The 15863-nt window shown below is 39.5% G+C and overlaps 1 protein-coding gene across 1 annotated transcript in view; it reads left to right on the top strand.

The window, feature by feature from the left end:
- The window catches only part of gabrg1 (gamma-aminobutyric acid type A receptor subunit gamma1), a 13488-nt gene extending 629 nt beyond the window's left edge, over positions 1 to 12859 (top strand). The window contains exons 2-9 of the mRNA XM_026152452.1: positions 3327 to 3487; positions 4822 to 4889; positions 5430 to 5650; positions 5904 to 5986; positions 6714 to 6851; positions 6994 to 7146; positions 8734 to 8933; positions 9025 to 12859. Coding sequence (XP_026008237.1) covers positions 3327 to 3487; positions 4822 to 4889; positions 5430 to 5650; positions 5904 to 5986; positions 6714 to 6851; positions 6994 to 7146; positions 8734 to 8933; positions 9025 to 9306 — 1306 coding nt within the window. The 3' untranslated portion in view covers positions 9307 to 12859. The remainder of the gene's footprint in view (positions 1 to 3326; positions 3488 to 4821; positions 4890 to 5429; positions 5651 to 5903; positions 5987 to 6713; positions 6852 to 6993; positions 7147 to 8733; positions 8934 to 9024) is intronic.
- The last annotated feature ends 3004 nt before the right edge of the window (positions 12860 to 15863 follow it).

Below are 15863 nucleotides of genomic sequence, written 5' to 3'. Positions count from 1 at the left end.
TTTGTCAGCAAAACAGTTTGGCTTTCATTTCAGCGTTTTTCTCAGTCGCGTCTAATAGATTTTTATTTGACCTCCATACAGGTTTATTACTGAGAAGGTAATAAGGCTTTATCTGTCTTGTTACATCAGTAGAATATCCTGGGGCTCTTCGTGAACACATAGCTGATTATTTAGTTCTTGGACTGACGCAAAAGACTTCTAATACTCAGGACTTCTGTCACCAAGGTGTAAATTATGTCATGACTCTCTGAATCAACTTCAGCTTTATTAACACAACCCTGGCACCAGTTCTCTGAAACAGTCACTTTAAGGACTTTGTAAGGTAAAAACAAATATTTGAGAGAGACTCATCAGTTGATGTGCAGCAGACCCAGGTTCAAGGAGCCGCATCCATCTACTGTGACTAGTTGGGGTTTGGTAGGAAGGAGAAAAGAAGAAACGAGAGCATAGAGAGACAGAAGATTAAAATTAATGCAGACGCCAAAAGAGGGGAGTGGAGAACTGAATAACTGCTCAATGCATCATTGGAAGTCCTCCAGCATCCTAAAGCCTTTAGCTACAAAAATGAGGCTTGGTCCATAAGTATAGTTAAAAGTATTCTTAAAAGGAAGGTTTTAAGCCTTCTCTTAAAAGTAGAGAGGGCGTGTCCGGTAAATCCTAGCTCGGAGCTTATTCCACAGGAGCCTGATAGCTGAAGGCTCTGCCTCACATTCTACTTTTGGAAACTCACCAAACCAAAAATAAGCCTGAAGTCTAAGAACAAAATGCTTTACTGTTAGCACGCAATACTAACAGGTCTTTAAGACGTGATATGGCCTGATTATTCAGGACTTTGTATATGAGAAGAATCATTTTACAAACAATTCTGGATTTAACACAGAGTAATAAAAAAGGATATCTATCCCACTCTCACTCGTTTTGGATCAGCTGAAGTCTTCTCAGGGAACTTTTTTTTAACCTGTCCTGTCCAGCAGTTGTAGCAAGCAGATTAATGGTCTAAATGCTTTGTTGTGCCAAACATATTTCCCAACAGGGCCAACGTAGACTCTCTGTAGGCTCCTCTTGGTAATGTTTTGGTTGTGTTATTATCCATATTATTGTCTGTGTGGATATTATGCTGGAGCAGGCAGTGGGTCTAGAACAGATTGGCAAAAGATAAGAGAAAAAAGTGGAGAGAGGAAAGAGAGAAAAGAATGGTGATGGGGGAAAATCCAGGAGGAAGCAAACAGACAATCTGGATCTGTAACAAAGCACTCACAAGCAATACACGACACCTGAAAGACAAAACAAGAAGGTACACAAGCAAATATATATTTTCACTGTGTGTGTGTTGGTGTGTGGGTGCATGTGTGTTTGTGAGTGATAAAGAGAGTGGATGTGAGCGTGTGTTATAAAGCCTATTTGAAAGAAAAAGGTCAGAAATTGCAACAATGGGAACTTTCAGGGAACTTTTAGAAAAGCCTGCTAATAAAAGTCTTTTAAAAGGAGCAGTCTGTAAGAAACCATAGTCGGGATTCTGTGAATTCCAGCCTAGAATTAACAAATGCATGGTCATGTTTCCCAGCAGCCTGAATGAGATAGGTCCAACTTTAGCAATATTTTAGCAGAGATGACAGACGTCCTGGATATTTGTTTATTCTGGATATTTGTGGCTGTTGCTCAGGTATTAGAACAGGTCACCTACTAATCGGAAGGTTGGTGGATCAATCCCTGTTTGCTCCAGTCTGCATGCCAAATATCCTTGGACAAGATACAAACCCCAAGTTGCTCTTTGATGCATCCATTGGAGTGTGAATCATTGAAGACTCTAGTGGACCCAGGCTCACCCAAACTGGGAGCACTGAAGATTGAAAAGCAACAGAGAAAATAACGAAACAAACAAAAAATATGTGTAACAGTTCTGTGGAAGCTCAGGAATTGTGCTTTACTCTAAAATTGTAATAGTGTTTCTATAACGTTACTCTAACCTGTGAGAGATTTTGCTCAATAAACAACTGCGTTGCACCCCTGTCCTTTTATCTGCTTAATATTGCTAAAAGAGAAGCGTTCTGTCTCTGAGTGATACTGAAAAGCTAGTTCATGCAGTTATTATTTCTAGGCTACTTTAAAAGCCTTCAGTAAATCCAAATCACTGCAGAAAGAGTACTTCAGAGAGACCACTGAATGATCTGGGTGCAGCTTTCATGTGGTGTGGCCACTGGAGTGAAGTGTGGGTAACCAGGAGGTAACAGTGGAGGACCCCGACCACTGAATACCCAGTTTTTTTTTCTCTACTGTGTTATATTGAGCCTCCCACTCCAACAGCTTACAGTTATGATTATGATGTTCTTATTGTCTTCAATCAGTGATGAATAGTAAGATGTTCTGGCTTTGCGGAGGGCTTTCTTATAAAGCAGCAAAACTATTTCTCCAGGCTAAATGATGATCCTCTAAATTTGTGACACGCCATTTCCTCTCCAGCTCACGAGTCATCAGCTTCAGGCTACGTACTAAGTTCCTACACTTGGCCTTCCACTAAGTCTGCACAAACAACTCTCAACAACTTTTGTACTTATTTTATTCTGAGTGCTCAGTATGCAATTAACTATTAAAGTGATCTAAAATTAATTACAGTCCCCATACCGTTTGCTGGGGATTTATTCATGGATTTATTACTTCCAGGCTGGACGACTGTAATTCATTATTATCAGGAAGTCCTAAAAACTCCCTGAAAAGCCTTCAGCTAATCCAAAATGCTGCAGCAAGAGTCCTGACAGGGACTAGAAAGAGAGCAGATTTCTCCCATACCCCTATAATATACTACATTAAATCCAGAATAAAATTTAAAATCCTGCTCCTCACATACAAGGTACTGAATAATCAGGCCCCATCTTATCTTGAAGACCTGATAGTACAGCCCAATTGAGCATTTTGCTGCCAGACTGCAGACTTACTTGTGCTTCTTAGGGTTAAAAGTAGAATGGGAGGCAGAGCCTTCCACAAACAAACCCTGACAGGCACACCTGTGAGGTGAAACCATCTCAGGTGACGACATCATGAAGCTCACTGAGAGGCTGAGGGTTGGCAGCGCTGTCAACAAAGCAAAGGGCGGCTGCTTACAGGAATCTGAAATATAAGACATTTTTATCCATTTTTCTTTGCTGCATCATTCCTTATATCTTGTGTCATATATTTAATGTCCTCAGTGTGTACCTACAATGTAGAAAGTGGTAAAAATAAGGAACCAACCAATAAAGGAGAAGGTGTGTCCAAATGTTTTGCTGGTAGTATATGTGTGTGTGTGTGTGTGTGTGTGTTTGATTTTCACAATGTTTTCTCCTCCACAGTTCAGCTATTGAACCCAGTAAACAGGACGAAGAGGACTATGAAGATGTACCCATAAATAAGACCTGGGTGTTATCACCAAAGGTCTATGAGAGCGATGTAACGCTGATCCTTAATAAACTGCTGCAAGGTTATGACAACAAACTACGGCCTGACATTGGAGGTACATCACTTCAATTTAGCTGACCTAAATTCACAATTATAGTTATCTTAAGGGACTTTTCATTGTATGATAAAGATATTACAACATTAAGTCATGTGACACTGTGTGGCAGGCAGAGCTTGGACCCAAATGCACTTAGAAACAAAGGGAGTAACTAAAGAAGGCAACTTTATTTGCTCTAACACCATACTACAAACAAAAATACAAAAAGACTAACAGAAACAACCAAAAAACTAGAGAACTAGTGACAGAGAACTAGGAGGCTCAGAGGTTATGAGGGGAAATACAGCGTTCACAGGAGACATGGGAACACACGACAAACAGGGCGACATGACAACGAGCAGAAGGAGACTGAGGACTTAAATACACACAGGATAATGAGAGGAGGCAACAGGTGGAAACAGAGCTGGGGTTGATACAGACCAACAGGACAGGGGGAAGAAAACAGGATACAGTGTACACAGGACAAGAGACTGTCAAAATAAAACAGGAAGTACGATAAACAAAGATTAAGACACAGGCAGGACAGTGAGAGCCGGGGGAAAAGACAGACATGACTGACTGAGAAGACAGAAAGGGAACATCAAACACGGAGACAGGAGATAAACAACATGAAGACAAGGCTGACTAAACACAGGACTGAGGAAGAACTCTAAGATTACTAAGAACCGAAGGCCATGAACCTCAGAATCACATAGAATATTCTTAATAAGCAGTAATGTCCAGAAACACTGGATCCAAGACCCAGAACCATGACAATTATAGAGTGATTAAGTCTGCACTGCATGCTTCCACAAGTATTTAGATAGACTCTTATGAATTCAGATTTAATGATAAATATTTTTTCTTTCTTTTTTAATTAAAAGTTCAGTAAGAGTAACGAGTCACCTCATTACTGTTACATAAGTAAAGTCTGTGAAGAATATAGTTCGCCAAATAGTGTCGCTCAGCATATGAACTTGTGTGCTGTCGTGAGTATCAGCTCCCCTTTGGCTTCTCTCTTCCACTGTCAGGTTGTGCAGAGTTGATCTTCAGGGCAATTTTGGAATAATAGTAGAATAATAGTATTATTGTATTATTCTATACAATATAAAGCGCCTCGAGGCCACTGTTGTTGTGATTTGGTGCTATATAAATAAAATTGAATTGAATCTTTGATCTTCCATCTTATGCAAACACGAGAGTTGCTGTTTAGAGTTAAATTAAGACACATCTTAGAAAAGGTCAAATAATTTTCCATCATTTCTGCAATTCTGACCACGCTTTCAGTAAACATAACTTCACCCCCACCTCCAAATCAGTGATGTGCAGTATATCTCTCTGTTGTGTTTCAGTGAGGCCCACAGTGATTGAAACAGCTGTGTATGTCAACAGCATTGGACCAGTGGACCCTATCAACATGGTAAGCCTGCCTCTCAACATATCTCTAGATTCTTTATCCAGGGTTACTGAATGTCTTTACAAACCTGAACAGTATCTGGACAACTTGTATTCATGCTACAGTTTGAATGCTCTTTCAAAGAAGTCCCCTAACAGTATTTTTCCATGGCTTTCAACTTCAACCCACTGAGGAAGAGTCCTCCTTGTTGAAAACTCTGTTTAAATAAAGTGAAACGTGGTTCACAGTGCCAACAATTTATTAAGGGGAAATCTCAATATTTAAGATTGTAATTGATTTAATTATTTAGCAGTTTTAACACTTATTTAATGAATGTTGATCATTTGATTTCACTCTCTATGGTCAACATGTCATCAAAGTCATTCAAAGGCATTTGAACAAACTTGTGTCATTTTTATAACATCTCAGTGAAAAAAGAGAAGTGATAAGAGAACATCTGAGTCAAATATGCAACACATTATAGAGGTGGCAAAAGCAAATTCTTCTAGTAACTGTTTAAAAATTGTTCTGGTTTGTTTGCATGATTCCCAACATCTGTTGCAGGAATACACAATTGACATCTTCTTTGCCCAGACATGGTATGACAGCCGCCTGAAGTTCAATAGCTCAATGAAGCTGCTCATGCTCAACAGTAACATGGTAGGCAAAATATGGATTCCTGACACATTCTTCCGGAATTCCCGAAAATCAAATGCCCACTGGATCACTACTCCCAACCGCCTCCTTAGGTTGTGGAGCAATGGGAGAGTCATGTACACATTAAGGTAGGACAGTTTTGTAGCCAGTTTGCTAACGTCTTTGAAAGTATTTGTCATTTGTGCAGCTTTAGTGTGTACATCTGCTTTTTGTCATGTAGTTCTCTTTTAAGTGAATCCAATTTGTCAAAGTCTGATAGTTTTTTATGTATTTACGCTCTTAAATAAAGACAAGACATACAGTGACTTTAATACTATTAGGCAGGGAAAAACAATTCCGACATATATTATTTTTTTTCTGACATAATTCTGTTTCTGTCAGGTTGACTATAAATGCGGAGTGTTACCTTAAGCTGCATAACTTTCCAATGGATGAGCACTCGTGTCCACTGGAGTTTTCAAGCTGTAGGTGGTCAAACATATTCCCCTCTCATTGCTGAGTCTGTCATCTCAACTGCAGTTTCTGTAATTTATCAGAAAATCATACCGACTAAGCCTTTATTCGCCCTCTCCTTGCCCACTGCCCCATCTGCTTGAGGCTGGCTACTTTAAGCTTGTGCCAATCTATCATCTACTTCACCAGGAGAGAGAGGAAGCCACACAGTCCCATGTCTTGGACAGACTTAATGAATTATGCACTTTTTTCTGTGCTGTCACGTTGTCCGTTTCATCCTTCATTTGTCACTTGCATTGTGCTTTGGCTGCTCATCTCTTATTGTCTCAATCTTCTTCGTAGTTTCGCTTCTTCCATGCTAGAAGAAGGACAAACGCATTACAGACATTTGGTGTAAAAACAGCTTTTCATACTTTTTTGTTTATCTTGTTAATGAAGTCTGAGCATGTCAATGCAAATAAAAGTTGATATTTGCTTTTATCTTAATCAGAGCCATTGTATTTCCTAAACATAGGCCTTTCTTAAGCTTTGTTAACATGTAACCCATAACCTTAGAAGTATTAGAACGACATCCTTAAATGTGCATTTTGAATCATTTAAACCTTCGAACATGTAAACATTATAGAAGTCAGATGAATGTATAAAGACTTTTCCTTTTTTTAAATACACACCTCAGGTGGAGCTTCTTGTCAAAAACACAGTTATGTATGTTTAGGTATGTTTATGTTTGGGCTGTAGATGGTTATCCTAAAAACGAGATCATGTATCGGTGGCAGAGACGAGCAGTAGAGGTGGCGGACCAGCGGTACTGGAGACTCTACCAGTTTGCCTTTGTGGGGTTGAGGAACACGTCTGATGTCGCACACACGCAATCAGGTTAGAGACTGTAACCAAGTTCACTATCATAGTATCAAAGTTGACTTTAATCTTATGCTACAAGCTGTCGTTGTTTTGTGAAAGCAGAGAGTCAACATTGTCACGTGAATTTGCTTTTGCCCTTCATTTATTAAACTTTCAGGGGAATATGTCATCATGACAATCTTTTTTGACCTGAGTCGGAGAATGGGTTACTTCACCATCCAGACCTACATCCCCTGCAGCATGATTGTGGTTTTATCCTGGGTGTCCTTCTGGATTAACAAGGACGCCGTCCCAGCACGAACATCTCTAGGTTTGATCATTTAATTCAGGCACAGATAAAATCAGGCTGTAAATGTTTCTGTAAATTACTGTAATATCCTTTAATCTTTGAAATATTTCTATATAATGAGCTGCAATCAGCTTTTGACTATTCTTACTATAAATTATACAGCACACATTATGGTCTGTGATATCTGAAAGTTGAGGGTTAAGTATTCTCCCTGTGATGGTGTTACTGGTTTAAGGTATGCAGGACTATAAAAGGAAGATTGCATACTCTCTGCCCAATAAATAAACGTAACCTTATTTTTCACAATCAGCCAGTCTTAAATTGAAAGTTGTTTACTGCGTTGCTTTTTCAGTGGAGTAAGTGTTTCATCACTGCTCACACCAGCGTCCCTGTCCAGCACATCCTCATCACTGATAGACCCGGCCATACGAGGTCGTGCTCTGTGTCGTGTCATAGCCAGAGGTCGTTCGGTTACAGCATACACTCTATCCTCTGGGTCTTTTTGATATGATGCCTTCTTCTGTGCTCACTGCGTCTATGGGGATGGTGTTCGCCCACCCAATGTATATTCCAGTGGACGATGAGAGTCAAAACTTAAAAACTGATCTATAGATCGCCTTGAGGCGACTGCTGTTGTGATTTGGAGCTATATAAATAAAATTGAATTGAATTGAATTAACAGGTGAAGATGGCAGAAGTACACATATGCTGTACTTAAGTAGAAGTACTAGTGTAAAAATATACTCCAGTAAAAGTACTATTTTGTATTTTTACTGGACTCTTTCACATCCTGCTGGTCTGAGCAGGGAGACAAGGAGGCCGTTTATGTGGAAAGACTGATCAATGGTTATGGCAATTTGTATATTAAGGATCATGAAACTGACCTCATGGCCCGTGTTAGTCACGTGTTAGTCACGTGTTAGTCACTGGTGCCAGTTTGGTAATTATGCAGATTTACTTTTTTAAGGCTGGGAAGACCTGCGGTCATTGAATGCATGATGGAACCACTGAAAATGCTGCTTCATGTTGAACAGAATCAGCTTTCTGTCTTGTATGCTTCCACTCTTGCTATGCTAATTCTTTAGAAACTTTGGAAGCATTGTGGTAAACTCAGTTCATATTATTTCACTTCCCCTGTCTCTTATCATGTGTGCCATGTGCTCGTGAGCAGGAGCATTCACAGTGATATAGTAAAAGGACACAATAGTGACTGAACACTCAGCTATTACATATAAATTAGGTGAATAACATATATGTGTTTTTATTTTTCCTTTTCTTTATCCTGTCATAATTTAGATGACTAATGAAAAGTAATTTAACCAAATAAATGAATATTTGTTATGTTTTACTTTGAACAAAGTTAGGAAACAATGTCCAAGTAAAGGCTGATGTTGCATACACATTAAAAATATTACTTGTCTGTTCTGCAACGTAGAAGTTTCCTTTATGTCTTTAAGTCTTACGAGGTGCTGCTGCTTATACTACTGCAATTCTTCCGTTCAAGTCAAGCTAAAAACAAGTCCAACATTGAAACCACCTTGTTTTTATGTGTTCATGAATATTTGTAGGACTGATATTCTACCACTAAATTCGTCTCAATCCTTTTAGGCATCACCACAGTGCTTACCATGACGACTCTCAGTACCATCTCCAGGAAGTCCCTGCCAAAGGTTTCCTACATCACCGCCATGGACCTTTTTGTCTCTGTCTGCTTCATCTTCACCTTTGCTGCTCTGATGGAGTATGGCACTCTGCACTATTTCACCAGCAACAGGCAGACAAAGAAGTCTAAAGCCAGCAACACACAGGTACCAGATTTTTATTTGATCCCTTCTTCATTAAAGAGCCACAGCATCAAGTACTAACACGGGGAAATGACTGTGTGTGTTCCCTCTACAGCAGAAAGCATCAAGCATGGTGAATATCCGGCCCGGCCCGTCGCTGTTGCAGATGAATAACATTGTACCCTATCACGGGGAGGATGATTACGCTTATGAGTGTTTAGATGGAAAAGACTGTGCCAGCTTCTTCTGCTGCTTTGACGACTGCCGTTCAGGTGCCTGGCGTGAAAACAGGATGCACGTGCGAGTTTCCAAGATCGATTCTTATTCACGAATATTCTTTCCTACTGCTTTTGGCCTTTTCAATCTGGTTTATTGGATAGGTTATTTATATTTATAAAACTGGCACCTCAAAGGACAACCGGAGTGTATCATATACAAAATTTCCCAGAGACTGAGCTACTTGTATATAGTTAGAAATAGGAGGTAGTCATTTTAACGGCTTACTGTTACCAGCCGTCCGATTCCAGCAAGATGCAAAAGTCAAAATAGGAAAAGAACCCTGAATTTCATTGAAGCTATAGTTGTGGACATTTGGAATTACATCAAATGTTTGCACGGGTTAAACTCGAGAGAACACGGAGGAGTTTTTGGCGTCACTTTTTAATATAGTTTGTTTATTCCTTGCCACTGTGCTATTGACATTGTAAAGTAGGAAGAAGAAGGTGCATTGTAGCTGTAATATATAATGGCAAACTATTAGATTTTTTTAACTCTTTTAGAAAAGCCAGTAGCTCTTATCATATAACTAACCTGATTGTCAGCAGGTCAGCAGCCAATATTTGAAATATCAGCAGTGTGTTTGAGAAATGTCTGGTCCTGTTGGTCATTAGTCGTTAAATAGCTGAAAAACCGGAGCATCAACTGGACCAGCTTCTGCTCAGAATCTAGGAAGGATAAATTTGTAGTATTGGCCAAACGTTGAGTTGTCGAGAAGCGGTGGTTTTTACAGAGGCCTGATTTTATATCATAACATCATAAAGATGATGCACTGCTGAAGGCACAATTCTGAATTTAAAGGAAGAATCAAACTAGACTTGCATTTCCTTTTATACATTTTTGCTGCGTATAAAACACAGCGTGACTTTTGCCACATGACAAAGAGCAAAGTGTACTGAAACGTTTTCAGTAATATTGTCTTAGAATTACAACATTTTCAACAACATTTTAATGGCAGCTTTCAACAATTTAAGATTTTTACTTAAAGCTTGCTTTGTTTCCTATTTTTCCTCAGAGATGACAGAGGCTCATAAATCTTGTAGCTATGTATTTTGCAGTGAGGTAGAAAGCACCATTCACCATATATCACTGTTTAAGTCACGCCAGTGGAAATTTGGACTCCTGTTCTCAAAATGATGATCTTAATATTTTGGACTTCTGTTGTTCTGCAATACTCAAATCAAAATTAGGGCTATGGCTAAAATCATTCACTACTTGCTGGATATTGGACTGTACAGTAAATTTCTCATTTGCTGTCTGGAGTACGGAGAGAAGTTACCTTTGAAAGTGTTACGAAGTTGTGATATGATCCACAAGCGTGAACTAAGATTTACAAATCAGCGATTTCTGTGGGACTTGTGCAGACTCACAAGTGCGGCTCCACATACAGACACAAAGCAATGTGACCACACAGGAGCTGAACGTAATAAGTTGTGGAAAAATAATCAGTATTTATTCAGATTTGGTTTAAACACATTTGTAAAATAGTTTCACGTGCTTCATATTTGTGTCTTGCGCATTAGTGAGTCCACAAAAGTTACACACAAATCACTGCACACATTTGTAAGTCTAAGTTTATGCTTGTGGATCATATTGTACGCATTCGTAACCATTTTAAGACAGATTTCTCTTCATGATGCCATCAAAGTATCCCACAATGCCTCGTGAAAATAGCGTATACCTGATGGCCAGTACCTGAGCATTTCCTACCATCGTGCTCAGCACCAACAGAAACATGTCAGATGGAGAAGAGGAAAGAGAAGGCGGTGCCTTTGCTTGAAGATTCACTGTTAAAGAACTACTTTTGGATTCAGTGTTGTCAAAAAAAGTGCTGCAGTTTTAATTTGCGACAAATAATGTAAATCATGAAGCTCAAACTTTGTTTTTAAAAGGGCTCAGTACTACGCAATTGTGGTGATGTTAGCCAGTGTTAAGATATTGGATTTTATATAAACAATGACTGTGTGTACTAATACATTTAGGATTGGGTAATTTCCTACTGTTTAACAAATGTGCAAACACAAAGTGCTGAAATGAACTCACAGCATTATGAAAAAATACTGAGAATTACATGTAACTGTTGAAGGACGCAGCTTTCATTCCTAAAAATACTCATTCTTAATAAATGTACTAGTTATGGTTTAAGGAGCTCCAAAGACTACGACGACCTGGATGACTGAGAACCTTCACAGATATACTAGTTATGCTAGCGCATACTATGTGTCTGCATAGAACTGGTAAAGCAAAAAGAGATTAAAACAAAGGTCAGATTCAATTCAGTTTTATTCATGAAGCGCCAAATTACAACAACAGTCGCTTTATATTGCTAGGCAGACCATTCTTATTCTTTAAAACGTCAGACTTGGAGATAATATGAATAGATATGCTACAGCAAACTCTCCCATAAGAAAACTACAGATAATAGTTTAGTGCATTTTCAGATACACCAAAGAAACATTAAATGACATTTAGTAGAATACTGTGTATAAATGTTACACTTTAGTTTCTTTGCATAAATTCTGTGCATGTCTTGTTTTGCTGTGGGGGGGGGGGGGGGGCTGCAAATGTAATCAGGTCTCCATGCACAGTAGTCTTAACCTTGCCCATAGCGTTTCCTTATAGCCATAACACAGTTGTTCTGACAAAGGTGACATGAAGATGATTTACTCGCTCGAAGGTGTCAATAGACATGTCATTCTCAAAGAAGACAAAGAAGTGGTAAACTATGCAAACATTGACAGTGTAGTTATTGTTAAAGTGTGTTCATTTCTAGTTAACCGTCACTGATCGAACCAAATTATGTAAAATAAGGATTACTGCAATTATTAGTATTAACAAAACAGTAAATAATTAGATAACAGATCATTAGTAATGACGTTCGAGCTCTGAAACCAAAAATCAAGCAGAAGTCTCTGATCTTCTATAGAAGTCAAATATGTCATTTTTGCTGATTCAGGTCAAAATAATTAAAAGCTGAAAGAATGCAGTGCAGAAGTTGATGCAGCCTTATAATCCTGTTACTGTACCAAAAGGAAATGACATACATGGTTTACCAAACTGTGGCCTGACGCTCATCATGACAGTGCTTTTAAATACCACAGATTGCATTTCAATATAGTGCTGATGAGATAAAATGATATTTTGCTTTTGATTACTAATCGTTCATAAAAAAGTGTGCATTTTGTCAAAGCTGTGTCTTTAGTGTTAGCACTGATAGCTTGTCTATGGCGAGACAGGGTCTACAAAATGTGATGGTCTTTCATTCGCCACAGCTTCAACACACCCCTCTTGTAACTTAAGATGATTCCAATGCTTTTTATTTATTAAAACAAATATAACAAATGTTTATTGCTTACAAATACCTGGAATGATTACCTAAATATTTGCTCTAATGATTGAATAATATTTTCCACAGCATTGTTTTGTAAAGTAGCTCATTTTAAAAAAAAAGTGCTGTTTTCATTCAGCCCAGAAACCTCAAAGCATGTTGTGTGATCATGAGCATTGTGAGAGGAAGACTGGTATAGAGCTGTATGTTCATTCTACTCAAGCCATATTAACACATCTAGCACACATCTGTGATACAGTGCCATTCTCTGTAATTGTTGCTCATACTGTATTGTGGCTACTATCTCAATACACTGTGACAAAATAAATCAGTGCCTAAAAACGGTTCCAATGGTTTTACATGACTGGATGTTGAAGTGGGAAAACCTCACTAATGTTTATCATGTGAGAAACTGTCAGTCAGTATTAACCATGTTTTTTCAATCAGTATTTCATAGCCTGCCACTGAATTCGTGTATTTATTCCAGTCACACAATTACTTTTAGCCATGCTTCTTGTGATAGTTAACAACTTGTTGTTTATGCAATTGAATATTTTGTTGATGATATTCCTTATATAAAATTGTTTATCTATTTTCTTTTAAACTTGTCCTGTCCGGCAGTTTCAGGAGCACACTTCTGGACTTTGTTGTGTCATACACATTTGCTTTGCCAAGAGGAGCGCTATAGACTCTGGGTTCCTCTTGTTAATCTTATTTTATCTTGTTATTCACATTATTATCTCAAAGTCTTATTATGCCAAAGGTGACGGGTGGTGAGGGCCAGAATAAAAATCAGGATCTATACAAAAATCTTTGCTCCGTTAACCTGACTTCAGCCCAGGAAGCCTTAAGCATTGGTTTTCGTCTTTACCTGTTCTGGCTCAACTGGGTCCTTCTCTGCAGTTCACTGTGGAGGTCGATGCTTCAGGTTCTGGGGTAGATGCAGTGTTGTCCCAGAGAATGATTGATAAAATGCAGCCCTGTGCTTTCTTTTCTCATCGCCTGTTTCCCACAGAACACAGTTATAATGTGGGGGACCAAGACCTAGGCTTCTCCACTTCCTTGTCGGTTGCTCACCTGTAAGAGATCAGCTGATTAGCTCACCCGTTGCTCATCAGGTTATTATTCTGGCCTCTTAAGACTGAAGCAAACAGTCAGTCATCATCAGATCATTGTGTCAGGCCTCAGTCATGTAGGGTTTGCTTGATTTCTGCCAGTCTAGTACTGGAATTAACCTGTTTCTGTGTATACTTCTCAGCATTTTCTGATCCCTGTAAGCTTTAGTGACTGATTGCATGTCTTTGGACAACCTGTAAAATCTTTGTCATCTCTCTGATGATGTCACAGCATCACAGACAAGGATTTTCTTTGTCCACTTAGTCTATAAATAAACAGGTCCATCATTCTGTTGGTTTCTTGACAAGTTCAGGTGGTTGAGACATTAACTAGGGTGGTTCTTAGGTGAGGTGTTTTGGAAATATAAACCCTGGAAGAAGCTCAAGAAATGCTGGAGAGATTATGTGTCATGGTTCACATAATCTCTCCAGCATCTCTCAGTGTCTCACCAGAAGAAGTGGAGAAGATGACTTTGAGGAGGGAGGTCTGGGCATCTCTGCTTAGAATGCTCATCCCGCAACCCTGAGCCAGCTTTGACAAGTCAGACAAAGCAACAGCATCAAACTGACCAGCAATGGCAGCAGTGTCTTGCTGGAAAAGCTTCTCAATTGCATCTCAAAAGGACTGCCACATTAACGGCTCCAGTGAGAGAAATTTAATTCAGTTCAAATAATGCCAAATCAGCTACTTATTGGAAGGTTGGTGGTTCAATCCTTGGCTTCCCCAGCCTGCACGCCAAATATCCTGGGGCAAGATACGAACCCCAAGTTGCCGTCCGATGCGTTCATCGGAGTGTGAATGTTGGTTAGTTTGCACTTGAGTTTAGAAGTGATGTGAGTGGGTGTGAAAGGGTGTATGAGGCATGTGGTGTTGAGAACTCCAGGAGAGTAGGAAAGCACTATATAAGAATCAGACCCCAGTATGTGAGGCTGCAGGACTGTGTGCCTGAGGTGGTAGTCTGTAGCACGGGGGCCCCACAAGGAACAGTGCTCGCCCCTTTCCTCTTCACCCCGTACACTGCAGACTTCAGTTATAACACGGACACTTGCCATCTCCAGAAATTCTCGGATGACGCCGCCATTGTGGCCCGGGTGTCGGAGGGAAACGAACTGGAATACAGGGGGGTCATCAACGACTTCGTCAGTTGGTGCAAACAGAACCATCTTTGCATCAATGCCAGCATGATGAAGGAGCTGGTGACTGACTTCTGCAAGAAGCCACCTCCTATTACACCAGTGAACATCCAGGGTTTGGACATTGAAATGGTGGAGGAGAACAAATACCTGGGTGTTCACCTCAGTAACAAACTGGACTGGTCCACAAACACTTTACAAAAAGGGTCTAAGTCGTCTCCACCTGCTACAGCGGCTGAGATCCTTCGGGGTGAACAGGACACTCCTAAGGACGTTTTACGACACTGCGGTGGCGTCTGCTATTTTCTATGCTGTGGTCTGCTGGAGTGGTGGAATGGCAGAGAGGGACAGGGGGGAACTCAAACTGGTCAGGAGCACTGAGCAGCTCGTTCAGCAGTAGACTTTTGCACCCACAGTGTAGGAAGGAGCGCTATCGCAGGTCATTCTTACCAGCAGCTGTCAGACTAAATTACACAGTTTAACATGGTCATCCTACTCATCAGCTTGTTTCACTGTACATTTTATATATAGTTATGTACAGTTTTTCTATACATATTCTGTACATTGTTACCTGTATGTACGAACTTCAATCGCTTATGTAAATAGGACCACCTTGTGTCTTCCTTTTATATTTTATATTCCCCTTGCTATAAAAGCTGTGTAACACCCACATTTCTCATCTGTGGGAAAATAAAGGTTTATTCTATTCTACTACCAGTCAGAAGTTTGGACACACCTTCTCATTTAATGGGTTTTCTGTATTTTCATGAATAATTACATTGAAGGCATCAAACTATGAATGAACCCATGGGGAATTATGCAGTAAACAAAAGAGTGTGAAATAACTCAAAACATGCTTCATATTTTAGATTATTTTGCTTTGATTCTGCTTTGCACACTCTTGGCATTCTCTTGATGAGCTTCAGGATTTCGTCACCTGAAATGGTTTTCCAACAGTCTTGAAGGAGTTCCCAGAGATGCTGAGCACTTGTTGGCCTCTTACTTGTGGTTGCTAGCATATTTAAAAGTTGTAATGGGAACCAGTTGGATTCAGAGGAAGAGACACCCTGTTTACTTTTAAGATTAGGTTTAAAACTTATA

This window comes from Astatotilapia calliptera, chromosome 19 (genome assembly GCF_900246225.1).
Source record: "Astatotilapia calliptera chromosome 19, fAstCal1.2, whole genome shotgun sequence".
NCBI lineage: Eukaryota > Metazoa > Chordata > Actinopteri > Cichliformes > Cichlidae > Astatotilapia > Astatotilapia calliptera.
Note: the sequence above shows the minus strand (reverse complement) of the source record. Positions and strands in the feature narration are given on the sequence as shown.